The 19,405-nt window shown below is 35.1% G+C and overlaps 1 protein-coding gene across 1 annotated transcript in view; it reads left to right on the top strand.

Annotated features, from left to right (window-relative positions):
• PKN2 (protein kinase N2) overlaps positions 1-19,405 on the top strand; it is a 131,127-nt gene that overhangs the window by 81,251 nt on the left and 30,471 nt on the right. Inside the window, exons 7-8 of the mRNA XM_026497664.4 lie at positions 5,349-5,534; positions 6,655-6,764. Of these exons, the coding sequence (XP_026353449.1) occupies positions 5,349-5,534; positions 6,655-6,764 (296 nt within the window). The remainder of the gene's footprint in view (positions 1-5,348; positions 5,535-6,654; positions 6,765-19,405) is intronic.

Below are 19,405 nucleotides of genomic sequence, written 5' to 3'. Positions count from 1 at the left end.
AAGCTTGGGAACTTTTGGTCAAAATCCTCCATTTTATTTAAAATGTTTATCTTTCCAGTCGCATCTTCTATAACTCCTACCATGAGTCTTCTATCACAATTAAACTGGCTTGTGCACAGTCCCTTGCCTTACTATCCATCTTCTTATTCTATTTTTTAAAATTGGAACTGCAATATAGACCTGTGAAGAACAAAGACCTTGTCATCTACCTACACATAATCCTAGCCCCTAGCACAGGACACTTCATAGATTCAGGAGATACTCGGTAAAGTTTATTTGATGATAGGAAGGAACTGTACTTACTTACTACTTGTTTTGTCATTGTATGGCTCAGTACTGAACACATTAATATTTGAGAGTTTCTGAATGATTCATTGATAAAATATGGTTGTCAAATATTTGGAAATCAGTGTTTCTAGAAGAGTAATAAAGCCACATTTAGAAAACCAGCTGATATGGCTGGAATTTTTTTTTTTCCTTTTCTATTCTTGTTGGCTCCTCTCCCCAATTCTTTAATTCCATTCTCTTTCTTCCTGTTCGTATTGCCTTACTGAACCTTATTCAAAGTGATGTAAATCGCCAGTGTAAAAGGAAGTATCTTACAATTCTTAAGACATTTTGGTTTTTACAAAAATTCCTTTAAATTCATACTGAAATTTATAATTAATTCCTGCTGAACCTTAAACTAAATATGGAGTAAGAAGGAAGAGAAATAATATTGGCCTTAATAAAGGATTAGACGCAATGAAGAATTATCATGGATAGTAGTAGGAGCCTTTACCCTCCTGAGTTTCTCACTGCATGCTAGTGTTTGTGGTTTGTCTCATTTATACTCTGATTTCTTTTGTGGTTGTATGGTTATAAATTGAAATTAGCAAATTTAGTGCTATTTTGATCTAAGGTATTGAATTTTTTGGTCCACATTTTGAGACATTTGCTAGTTTTTATGAAAAAAGATTTTCTCAGAACTAAAAAATGTTACTTAGTTGTACCAAGATGAAATACTGAATTAGTAAAATGGATATAAAGTAGTTTTTCCAGAATGTTAAAAAAAAATTGTAAAAACATTTACTTGTTTTAATGGAATTCATAGCTACTGCTTATGAATACAAACATTTACTTCTTCAATTGCTTGTTTTAAAAATTTCATATTGTGGGTTGTAGAAGTAAAAAATTAATTTTAAGCTATTTCTAATATGGTTATTTGCAATTGCAACTGTGTCACCTCATAAAAGAAACTTCTAGGTGCTTAACAAAGATCTTAAATCCCTTTGGATTTCTTTTTCCTAAGTGAAAGCAGGTGCTGAGCATTGTCATCTCCTAATATATTGAAATTACTAAAATATTTAATAAGCTACCAGGGTTTGAAGTAGTGACCAGATGTTTTCAGTTTTCCCAGATGACTTTTACAGCTAAGCATTTACAGTGGGAACGAGCTAAGTTTGCCAGTGTAACAACAAAAATGCAAATAAAATAAACACAAGTTGTTTCTTTTGAACTAAAATTAAAATGCTATCTATTATATTTAATCTGTCCTAACACTTTACAATTAGAGAAGATTTCCAAAGCCTAACCAAACATGAAATTGAAGCTTCCCCTCCCATCTTTAGTAACTTTATTGAGACATAATTTACATACCATAAGATTCACCCACTTTAAGTATACAGTTTTAGGATTTTTAGGAAATGTATATAGTTGTGCCACGATCATCAACCTCCAGTTTTATTTGAAGTATATAATTTCAAGGTTTTTTTCATAAATATACAGTTGTGAAACCATCACAATGAACAAGATAATGCATGTATTCATCATTCCTAAAAGTCTCCTTGTGTGCCTCTGTGTAATCCCTCTTTCCTGCTCTTCTCATGTTCTCCCTATCTGCATCTGTCTCCAGGCAATCACTGACCTGTTTGTCACTTGCTATTAGTTTGTATTTTGTAGAATTTTATGTAAATGGAATCATACAGTAGATACTGTTTTCTTTTGGGAGAGGGATTTCTGGCCTTTTTCACTCTGAATAATTACTATGATACTCATCTGTGTTGCATGTATCAATAATTCCTCTCTATTATCAGTAGTATTCAGTTGTGTGGATATTCCATAATTTGTTTATCCATTCACCTGTGATAGATATTTGAGTTGTTTCCATTTTGTGTTTTTTTCAAATGTAGCTATTAATAACATCCTTGTGCAGTTTTTGTGTAAATGTAGATTTCAGTTGGTTAAATAGGAATGATATGGCTGGATCATATGGTAGTGACTGATAATGGATTCTTTACCCATTTTTATATCTGAAAAGTCTTCATTTTTGAAAGATATCTTCAGTGAGTCTAGAATTCTAAGTTCACAGTTTATTTACTTGTTCATTTCCTCATATGTTAACGTTGATGCTTCTCTGTCTTGCTTTCATTGTTTCTAATGAGAAATCCATTGCCATCCTGATCTTTGTAATGTGTCTTTTTTTTTTTTTCTGGCTGCTTTTAATATTTTCTCTTTATTATTTGTTTTGAGAAATTAGATTATAGTATGCTTTCATGTGATTTACTTTTTTCTTTTTTGTTTGATGTTCATCGAAATTCTTGGATACTTTCTGGGTTTACAGTTTTCATCAAATGTGGAAAATTTTCAGCCATTATTTTTTCAAATATGTTTCTGTTCCCATTCTCTCTGCTCTTTATCAGGGACTTAATTGCAAATATATCAGGCCACTTGAAGTTAAACTCACAGTTTACATATGCACTGGTTTTTTTTTCCCTCAAGTCTTTCTCTTATTTTTGATCATTTCTGTATCATTGCTATAGCTTCAAGTTCACTAGCCTTTTCTTTGCAATGTATAATCTACCACCAATCCCATCTCAGTATTTTTCCTTAAATCTCAAACATGGTAGTTTTTATCTCTAAAATTTTGTTTTGGATCTTTTTTATTCCATGTCTCTATTCAACTTTTTGAACAGATGGAATAGAATTATAATAACTGTATGAATGTGTTTATCTGCTAATCCTAACATTTATGTCAGTTTTGGATTGATTTTTATTTGATTTCTTTTCTTATTATGGGTCTTATTTTTCTGTTTATCTGCTTGCCTGGTAGGATAGGCAAAATTTTAAGAATGACCCTGGGAACCCCTCCCTTGTGAATATGATGAGGTATATCAGTCCAGTGATAATATGTTATATGGCACAGTGGATTTTACCTGTGTGGTTAAGGTTACTAATCAGTTGGCTTTGCATTAATGTAAAGGGGAATGATATTGGTAGGCCTGATATGATCACATGAGTCCCTTAAAAGCAGAGAATTTTCTCTGGCCAGTGGCAGACAAGGAAGAAAGATCTGAATCATGAAAAAGATTGTATGTGCTATTGCTGGCTTGAAAATAGAGCCAGCCATGTAGTGAGGAATTCAGGTGGCCTTTAGAACTTGAAGACAACCCCTGGCCATCAGCTAGCAAGGAAATAGGGACCCCAGTCCTATGTCTGCTAGCAACTGGATTCTGCCAACAATCTGAATAAGCTTGGAAGCAGTTTCTTGAGAGCTTCCAGACAAGAGCCCAGCCTGGCAGACATGATGATTTCAGCCTTGTGAGATTTCTAGCAGAGAGTACAGGCAACCTCTGTAGACTCTGACCTACAGAATTGTGAGGTAATAAATAGGTGTTGTGTTAAGCCACTATATTTGTGGTAATTGGTAATCCAGCAATAGAAAACAAATGTGTCTGGTAGTCTCTGATTAGATGCCAAACATTGAGTTTTAGTTTCTCAAGTGCTGGATATTTTTGTATTCCTGTAAATAGTCTTGAGCTTTGTTTTAGGTCACAGTTAAGTTACCTGTAAATAATTTGATCTGAGTATTGCTTTTAAGATTTCTTATGCAGACCAGAGCATCATTTAGTATAAGGGTAATTATTCTGTACTACTGGGGCAAGACTGAATATTTGATCAGGGGAAACCTCCCCACATCTTAGTTCTCCCTCTGGAGAGCTGTTTTCTTCTCTTCTGCCTGTGAATTCTAGCCACCTTGGTCAGTTCTGTGTCAGTACTCTCAGTTCTGGTTCCTTAACTCAGGTAGTCCACTTGGCTGCACCTGAGTTCCCCCTCCCTGCACTATGTCCTAGGTATATTCAAAGCAGTAAACTTGAGCAGTCTTAAGGTGCATTTTATTTGTTTCCCATCTCTTGAGTATCAGTGTTCTTTGCCTGACATCCAGTGTCTTTAGCACTTTTTTGACATATTTTGTTTAATTATTTTTTTTAGTTTGAGTTGAGCATAAATCCATGGTTTTTTACTTTGTTAAAAGTCCTTTCGTTACTTTAAATAATTGAAAATTTTAAATAAAGTGAAGCTTTAATTATTTAAGTTTAATGGGACCAGGAAATACTCTTCCTAAAATGTTATTCTCTGTGCAGTATCTAAAATTTTAATACTGTAGCACCATTTTTAAATTCTAATATACTAAGTCTAGCCCAAATGATGACAAAGCCATATCTCTGCATGGCCTCACAGTTCCTCATTTTCATTTGAACACCTTTAGTATTTATTTGCCTAAGGAAGTTGCAATTATTTTATGCTTAGATAATTACAGCCCATAATTATTTGACTCACTAAACTATTAGAATGGAAAGTTAATATTATTTTACATCTTAAATAGAACAGAAACCCGTTTATTTATGCAAAAAACCCTATAAAGTCTTTTTCCATGTTAACTGCATAACTACTAAACACAACTGTTTTTCACATAGTCAGATTTCCTTGTTTCTAATTTCTGTATTTTTATTGTAATAGGCATATTATTTGGCTTTATGTTTCTCCTCCCACATGGTTTAGCAACATAATTCTGTAATTCTTCCATGTAATTATATAAATGATATAAATGAGTATTCAGACATATAAGAAGTTTATGTAACTGGTTTTATGCCCTGCAGACAGTTTTGGGGAGATGCTGTTCTTTCCATAAAATTTCTTATAATTGTGTTAATTAAGAATTTTCAATAGGTTTCTCTAATTAAAACAGGAAAGATGATTAGTTACCTCACAGATCCTCTGGGAGAAGAGATTTTGTTATTTTAGCACACCTTTTTTTTTTCTCCCACTGTTTCTGAATAGGTAACAAAGACATAGTTCTATATTAAGAATTGATGTTCTAGGGCGCCTGGGTGGCTCAGTTGGTTAAGTGTCTGCCTTCGTGTCTGGTCATGATCTTAGAGTCCTAGGATCCCCACATCGGGCTCCCTACTCAGTGGGAAGTCTGCTTCTCCCTCTGCCCCTGCCCGTTTGTGCTCTCTCTCTCAAATAAATAAATAAAATCTTTAAAAAAAATGATGTTCTTATTTGATATTTGTTTATGCTAACAGGTACTTTGGAAGTTCGTCTTATGGGCTGTCAAGATATTCTAGAGAATGTTCCTGGACGGTCAAAAGCAACATCGGTTGCACTACCCGGTTGGAGTCCAAGTGAAACCAGATCATCTTTCATGAGCAGAACAAGTAAAAGTAAAAGTGGAAGTAGTCGAAATCTCCTAAAAACCGACGACTTATCCAGTTCAGTAACCAGATTTTGTAAAAATCATATAACAAAGGGTCTATACAAAGGACTTAGCAATGGGAATAGCAATGGGAAGAGAGAGTTGAACAAAAAGCTTTACAATTATGATTTCTATAATTTTAAAATATTAAAAGCTGTATTGTTAGGAAAACAAATACAACCAAAATTTATTGAAATTATCTTAGAAAACTGAATGACGTATAGCATTAATTCTTTTGGAAGAATTAAATAGTATCATTATGGCAAACTGAAAGTGTTCAGAGGCTATTAGACTTGTTACATCTTGATTCTTTTAATGATATAGTGACACTTTTAAACTAACATTGAAATTTTGATAACCACTGGACCAAACATGTTTACTAGGGTAGTAGCTCAGTTAGCAAACAAATGGTGGGGGTGGTAAGAGTATTACGCAACAGGTTTATGAAGCACTTTGGAGACATTCTAAATTGTAATTATAAACTGTGATATAAATGTGTAACTGGAAGTGGGGGAGAAAGTCCTGTGATAATTCAACGTACTATTGAGTACAGAGGTGAATATGTCAGTGCTTTTCTGTATATAGAAAGAGCTTTTAGGAAAAGTGTGAAAATAAAAATTGCCTGAGGTAACAAGCTCTATAAATAGAAGTGTAGAGGCTGAAAAACTGGATGATTGCAATTTATATACAAACATGCACATATACAAAATAGATAGCATTTAATCTTTGTGTTTTTCTCAAACTCAAAGGATAAGTTGGGAGCATCTAGTGGGAATGTATGTACATATAAAAGTAGCCATTTAAGACCCAAAAGCTTCAGGATTAAGAAAGACGTTACATTCAGGGCACCTGGGTGGCTCAGTTGCTTAAGCCTCCCACACTTGGTTTCCCCTCAGGTCATGATCTCAGGGTTGTGAGATCGAGCCCCACATCAGCTCTGTGCTGGGCATGGAACCTGCTTAAGATTCTCTCTCCCTTTCCCCCTCTAGCCCCCCTCCCTATCTAAAAAAGAAAAGGAAAAAAGAAACCCCTTATGACCCCCTTAGGATCATAAGACTTTTGTTGCTATTAAACGGTCGTACTTCTGTTTTAAAGGTTTTAAAATATTTAAGTAAGTTTATAAATTTTAATTACAGATGATGTCTGTGCAGTTTTGAAGCTAGATAATACTGTGGTTGGTCAAACGAGCTGGAAACCCATTTCCAATCAGTCATGGGACCAGAAGTTTACACTGGAACTGGACAGGGTAAGATGAAAACATTTACTTGAATTTTCATTATATTTATCATTCATTTTGAATGTAAATTTTCTGTCTTAGAAGACTTTGAGAAGTTTTATTTTTAACACAATAAATGAAGAAACTAGGAATTTTTGATATTCCTCATCTGGTGAGTTATAAAGGTCTACCTTAAGACAGAGGTGAACATCGGAGTGTTATAGTAGCTTTGCTTGTGCAGTGATTTGAAAATGTCTAGTTTGTGTTAACCTAAAAGACAACCAAGTGAGAGCTAATATTGAAATAAATTTTTTGAGTAATGCACTCTCTAACAACTAAGGTGATTCTTCTGACTCACCATTTGTAGGTTATAGTATCAAAGCTAGATTTGAAATGCACTAATGTGCATGCTTACTCAGCCTTCCATGTGTCTCAGTGGCTTTCATAAATTGATGCGAATGGCTAGAATGCAATATGTAGCTTTAGAATCCAGCAGAAGTAAACTTGGTCCACAGTAGATTCAAGTCCATGGCGCTAACTTTATTATTTAGATTCTACTCCATGTACTGGGGTGTGGGAAGAAAATATGAGAACTTAACCCCAATTTTGCCTAAAAAATAAGAAAGCTATCAAGCTTTTTATCATTTTGTATTTAGGTTGATGATACATTTGTCATTTTTAAATTACATATATTAGTGAAAGCAGATTTACAGTGTTTGATGATGTGAGGTGGTGACTACTGCTCTAGTAACCTCTACTTTAAAAATATTTTTCCAATTTATTTTTTTCTTTCCTCATAGCATCCTAATCAGGCCCTCATCACTGCTTTTCTTGGTTCAAAAAATGTATATACTTGAGCAAAATGCTTCACCTTTATGTATACCAGTTTTCTTAGCTTTAATACCACCAACTTCAGTGAGATATGTAAAAAAAAAAATCTTAGACAAGTGGTAATAACTTAATGTTGGCTTTTTTTTTTTTTTTTTACTAAAGTGATTTACTAACTAATCTCCATGTGTCTTAATACCAAACTGATTTTCAAAGAACATGACCTTCATCTTGGCATTCATTCTCTCATTTAGGATCATTCATTTATTCATTAAAAATGACTATGAAATTATTCGTTCATTTAATCAACAAATATTCATTGGTATCTACTATATTCCCAGCACTTCCAGGTAGTAGATTAGCAATGAACAATATAAATAAGGTCTTTCGAGGTTCCTCAAGGAACTTATACTTCAGTGGTCTTCAGTACATACCTGATTAGTTGCAAAATTTTTTACCATTATATCTGAAATTGTAAGAATCTGCCACCTCGTTTCCCAAGTGCACCTTTATTTTGATAATTTCAGTTTAAATGATGTTAGGTTTTAGAATGCTGGGCTAAGGTGTTTATACTTGTTGATATGGGAGATGGGATGGAAGAGATATAATGGAAAAGTTGATCTTGGAATTTGTATGTAGAACGAATTTGATGGAAGAGGATCTAAAGGTATGCATATTGGCAGGCAGCTACTACAGTGCTACAACTGTAAGATTAGGAGAGCTGAAGTGAAATTTGGCAGTAGGAATAGAAAAAGATATATATAGGAAATGAAGGAAAAAATAGTATTAATAACTAGTTAGATTTGAGTACAAGGGAAGGAATTTGTCCCTAAGCTGCAACGAAAATAATGCCACAGTGATTAGAAAAAAACTATATTGGAAGGGAATGGGTTCTATACCTAGTTACTTAGCAACTAAATAAAGATGTGGAACTAAAAGTCAGGGCTGAATAAGCAGATTAGGAGATCATCTGACTAGAGGTCACAGCGAATGCCATCCAAGTGGGTAAGATCAATGCATTCATTTCACAAATATCTGTTGAACATCTTACATATGTAACAGGCTTTTTACTAGGTTCTAGATTTACAAAGATAACATATGCTCATTGCTGTAACAACCTCTTAGGCTTAATAATCACTGATTTTCTATTCTGTGCCAAGCACCATTCTAGATGCTAATAATGATTGAACAAAACTCCAAAGTCCATATACCAGGGCTTTATATCGTAATGAGGGAAAATAAATAGTAAACAAGTTAAAAAAAAAAAAAAACTACAAGTACAGCGAAGGAAGTAAATAGGGTGGTGTAGTAAGGGGGTGGGGGCTACTTTAGATAGAGTAATTGGGGAGTCACTTGAGGAGGCTACATTTGACCTGAGACCTGATGGGTGAAAAGTTGCCAGACTTGTAAAGACCCAGGGAGAGTATTCCCAGCAAGAGGAGACAAAATATACAACCCCTCAGGTAGGAGAGAACCTGATATGTTTTAAGAATAAAAATTGTAAGACAGAAGATCAGTGTAAAAGTGAAGGAGATGTAGGTACATGCCGAATCACTAGGATTTTTATAAAAATTGGGAGACAGTTGAAGGGCTCTTAATAGGGGAGTTGACATCATTTGATTTATCTATGGTAAATGATCTGATAGAAGTAAGTACTATGTACTATAGAAGCTGATAAAAGACTTACTAACACTAGTGGGAAAGAGTTTGTAAAGAAAGAAAACAAAGATCTAACAACCAAATCTTAAGCAGTATCCCAAGGGTAGGAGGAGAAAGGTTTGCCAAAGAGAAGTCAAAAACTTTGAGTTGAATCAGATCATACCTTAGATAAACATTATAAAAGCTTATCCAGTGAATAATTGCAGGAATGATGAGATGATGAAAATCATGTTACATATCAAACAATTGAAGAAAATGGGATTTTTGAAAAGTCTATTAAAGAAGAAATTTAACAAAGATTTGATAACTGTCTTGAAAGTTAAACGGAGGAACATGTGGGGGGGAAGTTAGGGTAGGGATAGCAATGAGATTTTAATTTGTGTGTGTTTATTGTTATTAGTTGGTAGTGACTTCCTGGAGCTCATTGTTAAGGTTTACTGGATGGATCTTGGTTTTCAGAGATTATACTGATCAAGTAGCAGTGTTTACCAAATTCTTGGAGAAGTGGCAAGTGGTAAGCTGTTGTACATGTTCCATCCTTGGATTGACTGTATACTTTGTGGCTGTGGAGGACAAAGCAAAAGTCAATGGATGGCAGATTTTTTTTTTTTTATTTCAGTACAAAGGAAAATATGTTAAAAAATGAAATGAGCACTATAGAAAATAGTAAGTTCTCTCTCAATAAAGTTGAATGAGCAACTTCTAAAAGAGATTTTAAAGGAATTCTTGTATCAGAAAAAAGTTACACTTCTAAGATTTTTTTTCAACTCTGATATTTTCTCTTTCAGGGTAGAAGAACCAGCATTGTTATGTGCTATAAATTAGCTGTTTAAATAGATCAGTATAATTCAGTCAAGCCCACTAGAGAGGGAAATAATAGTTGGGGTTGTTAGTATAGATAGATATCATTTTCATGTCTTGTTTTATTTGTGGCTTCTTTCTAAACTGTGTGAATACATATAAATATTTATGACCATAAAATGATTCTTTTAGTTTCCATTCATTTTTAATGTATTAGGTTTGCTATACCATTGGTTTTGAAGCCAGGCAAAATGAGTTCATTGTCTATCTGCTACTTACTTACTAGCTTAGATAGTAGACAAGTTGCATAATCTTACTACTGGGCATTTGTTTCACCATCTCTATAATGGGGATAAAATATACACTTAACTCTTGAACAACACAGGTTTGAATTGTGCACGTCCACTTAATATATGGATATTGTACAGTAAAGTACTATAGATGTATTTTCTCTTACGATTTTCTTAATATTTTTTTCTCTAGCTTACTTTATTATAAGAATATGGTATATAATACATATAACATACAAAATACATATAAGTTGACTATTTATGTTATCAGTAAGGTTTCCAGTCAACTGTAGACTATTAGTAAAGTATTGGGGAGTCAGAAATTATACTCAGATTTTTGACTGCACAAGGGTTGGTGCCTTTAACCCTCATGTTGTTCAAGGGTCAACTGTAATCTTTACAGGACTCTTAGAAAAACTGAGGTAGTGTATATAAAATCTCTTTCACTGCCTGGCACATTTTAGCCACTCGATGGCATTAGTTCTTTCTTTAGCCCTAGGCTTTGATGTGTGATTGGCTATGAATTTAAGTGTAATAGAAGAGTATGGTAGGTTATGGGGAATTAATTGGTTGAATGTCACTTTCTTTCACTTCAGAGCCTATTTAAAGTAATTCTAGGATTTTTGATGAGTGATATGATCAAAATGAAACTCAAAGAGGGGCACCTGAGTGGTTCACTTGGTTAAGCATCCAACTCCTGATTTCAGCTTAGGTCATGATCTCAGGGTTGTGAGATCGAGCCCCGCATCTCATCAGTCTGCGCTCAGTGGGGCGTCTGCTCGAGATTCCCTTCTCCCTGCCCCTCCCGCTTGCTCATGGGTGCACATGGGCTGTCTTTCTCTCTCTCCAAAATAAATAAGCAGATCTTAAAAAAAAACAAAAAGAAACTCAGAGAATTATTGTTAGAGGGAAAACAGCTAAAAGGTTTCTCTTGTAGCCAGGTTATTGTGTTATAGAGTTTTATATTTAAAATAGAACACAAGAGTAACACATACATACATATAAAATAAAATAAAAAAGAACTCAAAAGTAAGTGACTATCATTTTATAGTTAAGGAAGCTAAGCACCAGAGTAGTTACATATTAATAAATGTTAGAGCTGGTACTAGACCTCAGTGTCCTTCAAAATGGATGCTCTTTCCTCTATGGTAATTTGAATGAGACAGATAACAGTCACACAGAAGAGGAAATAACAGAAGATAATGAAACCTGAAAGAGAGAAAATAATTTAAAATTACCCAGACTACAAGCTTAAAAAACTATAAAGACTGATAACTGTTGATTGGTTGTTCGTTACTTGCAGTGGTGATTTCACCTAAGATGGTTTTTGTTTCCATGACTTCAGATAGTCCTTCCACTTTGGAGTAGTCCTCCCTTTCAACGTTTGAAAACAGTGCATGACCAAGTAAAGCTATTCATCCCTGAAGCCAACTGGACCTTCTAGGTTCCTGGTAGGCATGTTGCTTGTCCCTAATTTGATTAGAAACTTCTTTTGGGCAGAGACCACATTCCTTATCATGAAAACTACTTGTGTTTACACAGCACATTTGACTTTTTCATGTGCCTTTTACCCTTTTACTTTATCCCTTATATTTATAGAATATTTATTTATGGAAAATGTTTATTGAAGTATTTATAGAAAATGTTATTTTAAACTATCTGACGTGTTCATGCCTAGCATTTTGCCTCAAATGTCAAGTTACTTTTCTACAGGATTCTGGAACTTAGTTATTTATACTATTTCTATCTTCTTCAAGATACAAAGATTCATAGGTCTTTTTGGAGTTAGGAGATACTCTGGAAATAATCTAGACCTAGAATAATCTAAGAAAGCCCAGATTATGTTCCTGGTAGGTCAGGGCTCTGTAGAATTGTCTTAAGAGGCAACACAGACTTTTTGGGTTTTTTTGGTACTCTGGGTAAGATATCATTTGGAATTTGCCCCTTAAGAAAAACAAGTTTTGAAAATTGCTGATGTAATTCAGTCCCCCATTTTACAAATTAATAAGAAAATTATGGCCTAAGAATTATAAATAACAAGCCTAAGTTATAATCCAGAGTTGTTTTTTTTTTTTTCTATTTTTACTGAAGTGTAGTTGACACAGTATTTTTCAGGTGTACAATATGGTACTCAATGAATTTGTACGTTATTTCTCTGCTCTCCACAAGTGTAGCTACTTTGTCACCATACAAAGCTATTATAATACCATTGATTATATTCCTTATGGTTTTATCCTTTTTTCCTGTGACTTATTCCATAACTGTAAGCCTGTATCTGCCACACCCCATCACCCATTTTGCCCATCCCCTCAGTCCACCCCTATCCCTCTGGCAACCATCCGTTTGTTCTCTGTATTTATGGGTGTGCTTCTGCTTTTCATAATAATAAAAGGTTCTTTTATTTTTTATTTTTTTAATTAAGTAATATCTATGCCCAACGTGGGGCTCAAACTCACAAGCCCAAAATCAAGAGTCACTCCACCGACTGAACTAGCCAGGCACCCCCATAATGCAGGATTCTTAATGAAATCTCCTGTCAGTGCTGTGTTCTTTCTATTCTTATCAGGTTACCCTTTTTATATTTTCTTATAAAATTTGGTCCTTTTTACTGTTTATTGTAAACACAATAGTAGCTATGTAATATCTCATTTTCCCTGAATTCCCTTAGTCCTTCTAGGGGAACAAGCCATAGAATAGGAATACAAAGACATTTTAATTTCTTCTATGTATGAGCTGTCTGACATGACCATATTGTTCAATCTGAGATGCTGTTTTTTAACTTAAAATGGAACTGTAGGTGCCTGAATGGCTCAGTCAGTACTGCATGCATGTCTTCATCTCAGGGTCATGAGTTCAATCCCCATGTTGGTGTAGAGCCTGTAAAAAAATAGAAAAAGAAACAGAAACTACGAAAATATTTACCCTTCTTACCTTTCTGCTGCTTCCAAATTCTATCGAACGACACATCATATTCTCCTCTGAGGCTGAGTCCTCTGAGACAGTGAACTATGTATATAATCATCTACTATTTTTTCCCCATCCCTATCATTTCTTGATCACCAGACAGTTTCCAGTATTCCTTAAGAACTTTGGTTCTTCACTTCAGCATCATTATGGAGGATTAAAGGAAAAAAAGAATAAAACTATGTATGTAAACAACCTACTTAACATAGTATTATTTCAAAGTTCTTCGAGCACCTCAGCCACAGTATACCTTTACTTCTTGTCATTCTAGCAATGAATTGTTCTGAAATCTTAAATTTGATATGCCAGACTTTCACCATACCTTTTACGTCTCTAAATGAGATAGTTACAAGCACCAAGATTAGTGGTTATGCAGATAATGATTATGCAGTAAGTGACAGCTCATGTAATTAATTGTTACTCATCTGGCTGTCTTCCTTATTACCACAGAACTAGATATTTGATCAACTATTTCCATTTCCTTGATTCTTCAGAAGGGGACTGAAGAAGGGGCTATCAGCCCCTTACAAATTAAATTTTCTTTTCTGTGTACCCTAAAACTAGTTATCCCAAGCCATGTCCTTACTGATGCCTCCACATAAAGCATTCTTCAATTTTGTCTTTATATCAACACCTGTTATGGAAACGCCCAACAGCAAATCAGTCCTACCATCTGTCTTTTCTGCTCTAATCTACTGAATGCTGCTGAAATATTAATCATACCTATTACTATAAATCTTAGTTTCTAACCTCAGCTGGGCTTGTAAAAGTTGTCCTGCATTTCAGATCTTAATCCCATTACTAGAAGCTTTTCTTCCACTATCTCTTCAAGTCTTCTATCCCACCTCAGATCCATTTGCTTCTGTTTTAGAGATAAGATTAAGATCATTAGGATGCAGCTTCCTCAAATTCCTCCATCACCTGCAAATATTTCTGTATCTTCCTCGTTGGTTTTAGAAAAAGAGGTCTCTCTCTATCCTGTGAGAGCCTATAAGAATTGGTTTGTCCTCCATTTTCCATTCTATCTTATCTCCTAAACTCTGTTCCATTACCCAAGCTGTCCTCTGTATTTTTTTCTTACCTCCTCCTTTCTTCTCACCTCTGTTTCTTACTGCATATGTTCACATTCCTCCCATTAAAAGAATTTTTTTTTTTGTTTTGCTTCTTCATAGCTCTACTGATAGGCCTCTCTTTCATAGTCAGGATTCTAGAAGTAGTAATTTGTGCTCACAATCTGTTCTTCCTCTCCCTATCATTCATTACACATTACACTGAAACTTCTGATGTAATAGGTCCTGAACAACACACGTTACATATAGTGTCACTGTTTTGGGGATTACTGAGATTCCAAAAGTTAAATAACTGTTCTTGACCACACATCTAGAAAGCAGTGATTCTGGGAATCAACGCAAGCATTCGACACTAAAGCCAAGTCTTACCTGAAACCAGTATGTTCTTTTTAATAGTGTGCTAACTTGTCTGTTTGTTTCCGATATAGATTTTCTTAATCACTTATCACAATAATAATGGTAAAAGCTGACATTTACTGACTACTGACTATGTGCTGAGCTTGTCTTAACTCTTAATTTTCATACAACCCTAGGTGGTTGATACCATTATTAAACATACTTTACAGATGAGGAAACTGAGGCTCAAAAAGGGTAAGTAAGTAACTTGCCCAAGGTCACAAAACTAGTAAGTGGTATCAAGTAAGATTTCAACCTGTTTGTTGTTCTACAGAAATTAATTGAGTATGCAGTACCAGGCAATCTTGATTCTAGAGGCCTTGTTTTTAATTATTATATTGCCTGATCTGATCTGACCTCTGCTTCTCTATATTTTAAATCCTTTAGTGGCAGCATATAATTTACATGTTAAAGACCAAATACTTTTGCAAGTCATACAAAGCCCTTCATGACCTGTCTCTGCCCATCTTCACATCTTTATTTCCAAAAGTAGTCCTACTTATATTCTAGGCTTTCACTAGATGAAACTATTTCCTATCCCTACAATATACTTTATGCGTGCTTAACTTTGTACATTCTTTCCCCTGTGACTACTGTGTTCTCTCCTTTAATCTTGTAATTTATATCTGAAAACCCAGCTTGAGCAATTTTACCTTTTCTGATCTTCCTCCTACCTTTCCCTTAGGAAAAATTGGTCATTTCTCCCTTTTGTGTCATTGCGCCAATTGTATATGCCTCTCTATTGCCAGTATTTACATTTCCATCTCCCCAACAAAACTATGAACTATTTGAGAACAGGACCATACATTGCTTGTCTTTGTATCTCTGTCATAGTACTTAGGATAGATATTCATCAAGTATTAACAGAGTGAATGAAAATAACTTATGTAAAATATCTTTAAAACTAAAAAAACAGGTTTTTTCAATTTCCTCTTTTTCCCCCCTACCTCAGCATACCCAGGTGACACACTCTGGTTGGTACAGTGATTCCCAAATAGATTCCCAGAATGACACAAATTAGAATCGGGGTGTGGGGGGGTGTCCTATACATTTTGAAAATATCTTCTTTCTTACCTACTCCTATCCTCCCCCACACAACTGAGTCTGACTTATTCCCTTATGTCTTACCTGTTATTGTCCTATAGCACAGTATCAGCATTTTAGCTTTTTTCTACCTCTGTGATCTTTAAAGTAACATGCAAAGGCCTACATTTAGCACTGTGAGAAATACAAAACAGTAAGAAATGCTCTTTCCATAAGGTACCCTATGGTCTGGTAGGTTTAAAGAAAACAGTTTGAAACACAATAAAGAATTATTAAATTGTGTTTCAGAAGCTTAGGGAAGAATTCTGCCAAACATGAGCATGCATCAAAAATTTTAAAATATGTAAGGATACAACCACCATCAGTAAGCAGCAATAGATAATGGGATTATTCTTTGTAGAATATAATATAAATGTTTAAATTACTTAAATAATAGAGGAATTTGAAAACATGAGCAAAGAGTAAGTGACAAAAAGACTAGGCAAAGTTTTTAAAAAACAAAATGAAATAGTAGGCATCTGAGATGTGCTTCAAAAATAATTGGGGGAATGGTGGCAGTGAAACATGATTGCCATTGGTAAATTGTTGAAGCTGGGTGGGAAGCAGAATGAAATAAAATTTAACAAATATCAGAAATAACATTTGCAATTGAAAGCTAAGTGGATGGGTTAAATAACAGAGGATTTAGTGGTATGGAAGATCAAGCTAAAGAAGTTGCCCTAGTGCAACACAAAGAAACAAAGAGATGAAAAACATAAAAGAGAGGCTAAGAGACATAAAGAATAGGATGAAAATGACTAACACACTAAATGGAGTTCCAGAATGCGGTAACTTGTGGAGAAAATGGGGCAGTGGTCATGTCTGAAGCAATAATGACCTAGGATTTTCCAGAAATGATGACAAACGTGAATCCTCAGATTTGAGAACACAAGTCCTTAGAAAGATAAACAAAAAGTTAGACACATCTAAAAACTCAAGGGAAAGACATATGGACTGGATTTAATCATGAATGTCCTTTTGAGGGAGATGGATGCTTAATTTGGTCTTGAAAGGTGAATTTGGACTGGTACAGAGGGAAGAGCAGTTTGAAATCTCATATGACAACATAGGTTTTGGCTGGGGAATAAGATACAGGACTAGACATAGAAACTATTTAAAGACACAGAGGCAGGAAAGTTTATAATAGGTTTGGAATAATAGGGAGTCTTTGGAACTTTTTATACAATATGAATTGATATAGATAGGAAGCAGTTTATATATAAAACTGTTAAAGCACTAGTTTATATTGTAATTGTTTACTTCTCTCTTATGAAGAGAGCAGAGTCACCCACATCTGTAGGAGGGAGATTTTTCAAGCAAATATCACAACCTCATATTCTCCATTGTCTGTCTTCAACTCTCCTCTCTCTATTTCCTATCCTCTCCAAAGATCTAAGGTTTCCCTCTTTTTGTCACATTCAGTCCAGCTGGAAAAATCACCCTTATTGGACTCCTGAACTCAAGGGATATTACTGTTTCCTGATGTAGTTGTTTTCTGTTTGCCCCTAGTGGACTTCAGTGACCCGCTTCCCTGTCGTATGCTTTGCCCCTGGAGCAGTGATAGCTGTGGACTTGAACCACTAAGCTCTGACTTACAATGGGAGACATTATTAGGAAGTATGAGGGCAGGAGGAGAGGGAAGTCAAGGTGTTTGTTTCCTTCTCTCCTTGCCTGTTTTCACAGCATTGGTTCAACTATGGCTACAGCTCCCGTTGGACAGTCCCTTTTCCAAAGTTTAGTTCTCATTGGATTCTGGTAACTATGCCTTTTGCCCATTGAGGCTGGGGGTGGTAATGGTTTTCTACTGTTGCTAGATGTCAGTTGCTTCCCATCCTTGTTGGTTCCTTAACTTTAATCACACATCCATAAATAGCCAATTTTTAAAATTCAAACTCTTTGGGGAGCCTGGGTGGTTCAGTCGGTTAAGTGTTGTCTGCCTTCGGCTCAGGTCATGATCCCAGGGTCCTGGGGATCAAGCCCCATGTCAGGCTTCCTGCTCAGTGGGGGGTCTGCTTCTCCTTCTCCCTCCCCCCCCCCCACTCATGCTCTCTCTCTCTCTGTCTCTCTGTCAAATAAATAAATAAAAACTTTTAAAAAATAAATAAAATCCAAACTCTTTGAGTGTGCAGTTTCTTTGCTTCTGGGACCCTAACTGGTGTTTCCCAAGCCTGTGTTGTCTTTAGAAGCCCATGGAAAGCCAATTAATAAAAGACCAATTAATGTGATATCTGCCATGTTGTACGTTTACAAAGTCTTCCCTTTCCTTGGCTCTTGAATTTTCCATGCTTTGCTTTTTGCTCCCCCCCCCCCCCCTTTTTTTTCAGCAGTGGAGCCTAGCTTTCATTTTCTTCTGTTAGAGGTTCCCTGACTCTTGATTCACAGCATCCTCGGTGTTCTAGTTTTGTTTTTGGTTTTTTTTTTTTTTTTAAACAGTGTGTGTCCAGGCCAAAAGAAATATCCAGTAATTTCATTTATTAAGAAATACTTACTAACTAAAAAGCTTCTGTGCAGTGAAGGAAACATGAACAAAATGAAAAAGCATCCCACAGAGTGGGAGAAAGTATTTGCAAATCATAGATCTCATAAGGAGTCAACATTCAAAATATATAAAAAGGTCCTATAACTCAATAGCAAAAAAAAAATCTGATTAAAAAATGGACAGAAACTGAATAGACATTTTTCTAAAGAAGACATTCACATAGTCAACAGGTACATGAAAAGGTGCTCAGCATCACTAATCATCAAGGAAATGGCAAGACAAAACCACAAGGAGATATAACCTCACACCTGTTAGAATGGCTGTCATCAAGAAGAGAAGAGATAACAAGTGTAGACAAGGATGTGGAGAAAAAGAAACCTTTGTGCACTATTGATGGGAATGTAAATTGGTGCAGCCACTATGAAAAATAGTATAAAGGTTTCTCAAAAAATTAAAAATAGACCTACCATATGATTCATCAGTCCCACTCCTGGGTATATATTCAAAAAAAATGAAAACATCGAAGAGCTATCTGTACTTCCATGTTCATTGCAGCATTACTCACAATGGCCAAGCTATGGAAACAACCTCTCTGTCAAAGGATGAATGGATAAAGAAGATGAGATGTGAAATATATATGGAACATTAGTCAACCATGAGAAAGAGGAAATCCTGCTATTTGCAACAACATGGATGACGTTGAGGACATTATGCTAAGTGAAATAAGCCAGACAAAGACAAATGCTGCATATATCATTTATATGTGGAATCTTAAAAAAAAATTTAAAAAGTCAGACACCTGGAAATGAGGTAGAGAAGTGGTGGCCAGGGCGTATTGCATGGTGCACTGGGTGTTATACACAACTAATGAATCATCGAGCCTTACATCGGAAACCGGGGATGTACTGTATGGTGACTAACGTAATATAATAAAAAATCATTAAAAAAAAAAAAAGGTGGTGGCCAGGAACTAGGGGGTGGGGAAAATATGGAGAGGTTGGTTAAAAAAAAAAAAAAAAAGCTTAGTTATAAAATGAATAAGGTCTGAGTATCCAATGTATAACATGGTAACTATAGCTAATAACACTGTATAAATGAAAT

Source organism: Ursus arctos, unplaced genomic scaffold (assembly GCF_023065955.2).
Source record: "Ursus arctos isolate Adak ecotype North America unplaced genomic scaffold, UrsArc2.0 scaffold_12, whole genome shotgun sequence".
Classification (NCBI taxonomy): domain Eukaryota; kingdom Metazoa; phylum Chordata; class Mammalia; order Carnivora; family Ursidae; genus Ursus; species Ursus arctos.
The sequence above is the reverse complement of the archived record's forward strand: the minus strand, read 5'-3'. Positions and strand labels throughout refer to the sequence as shown.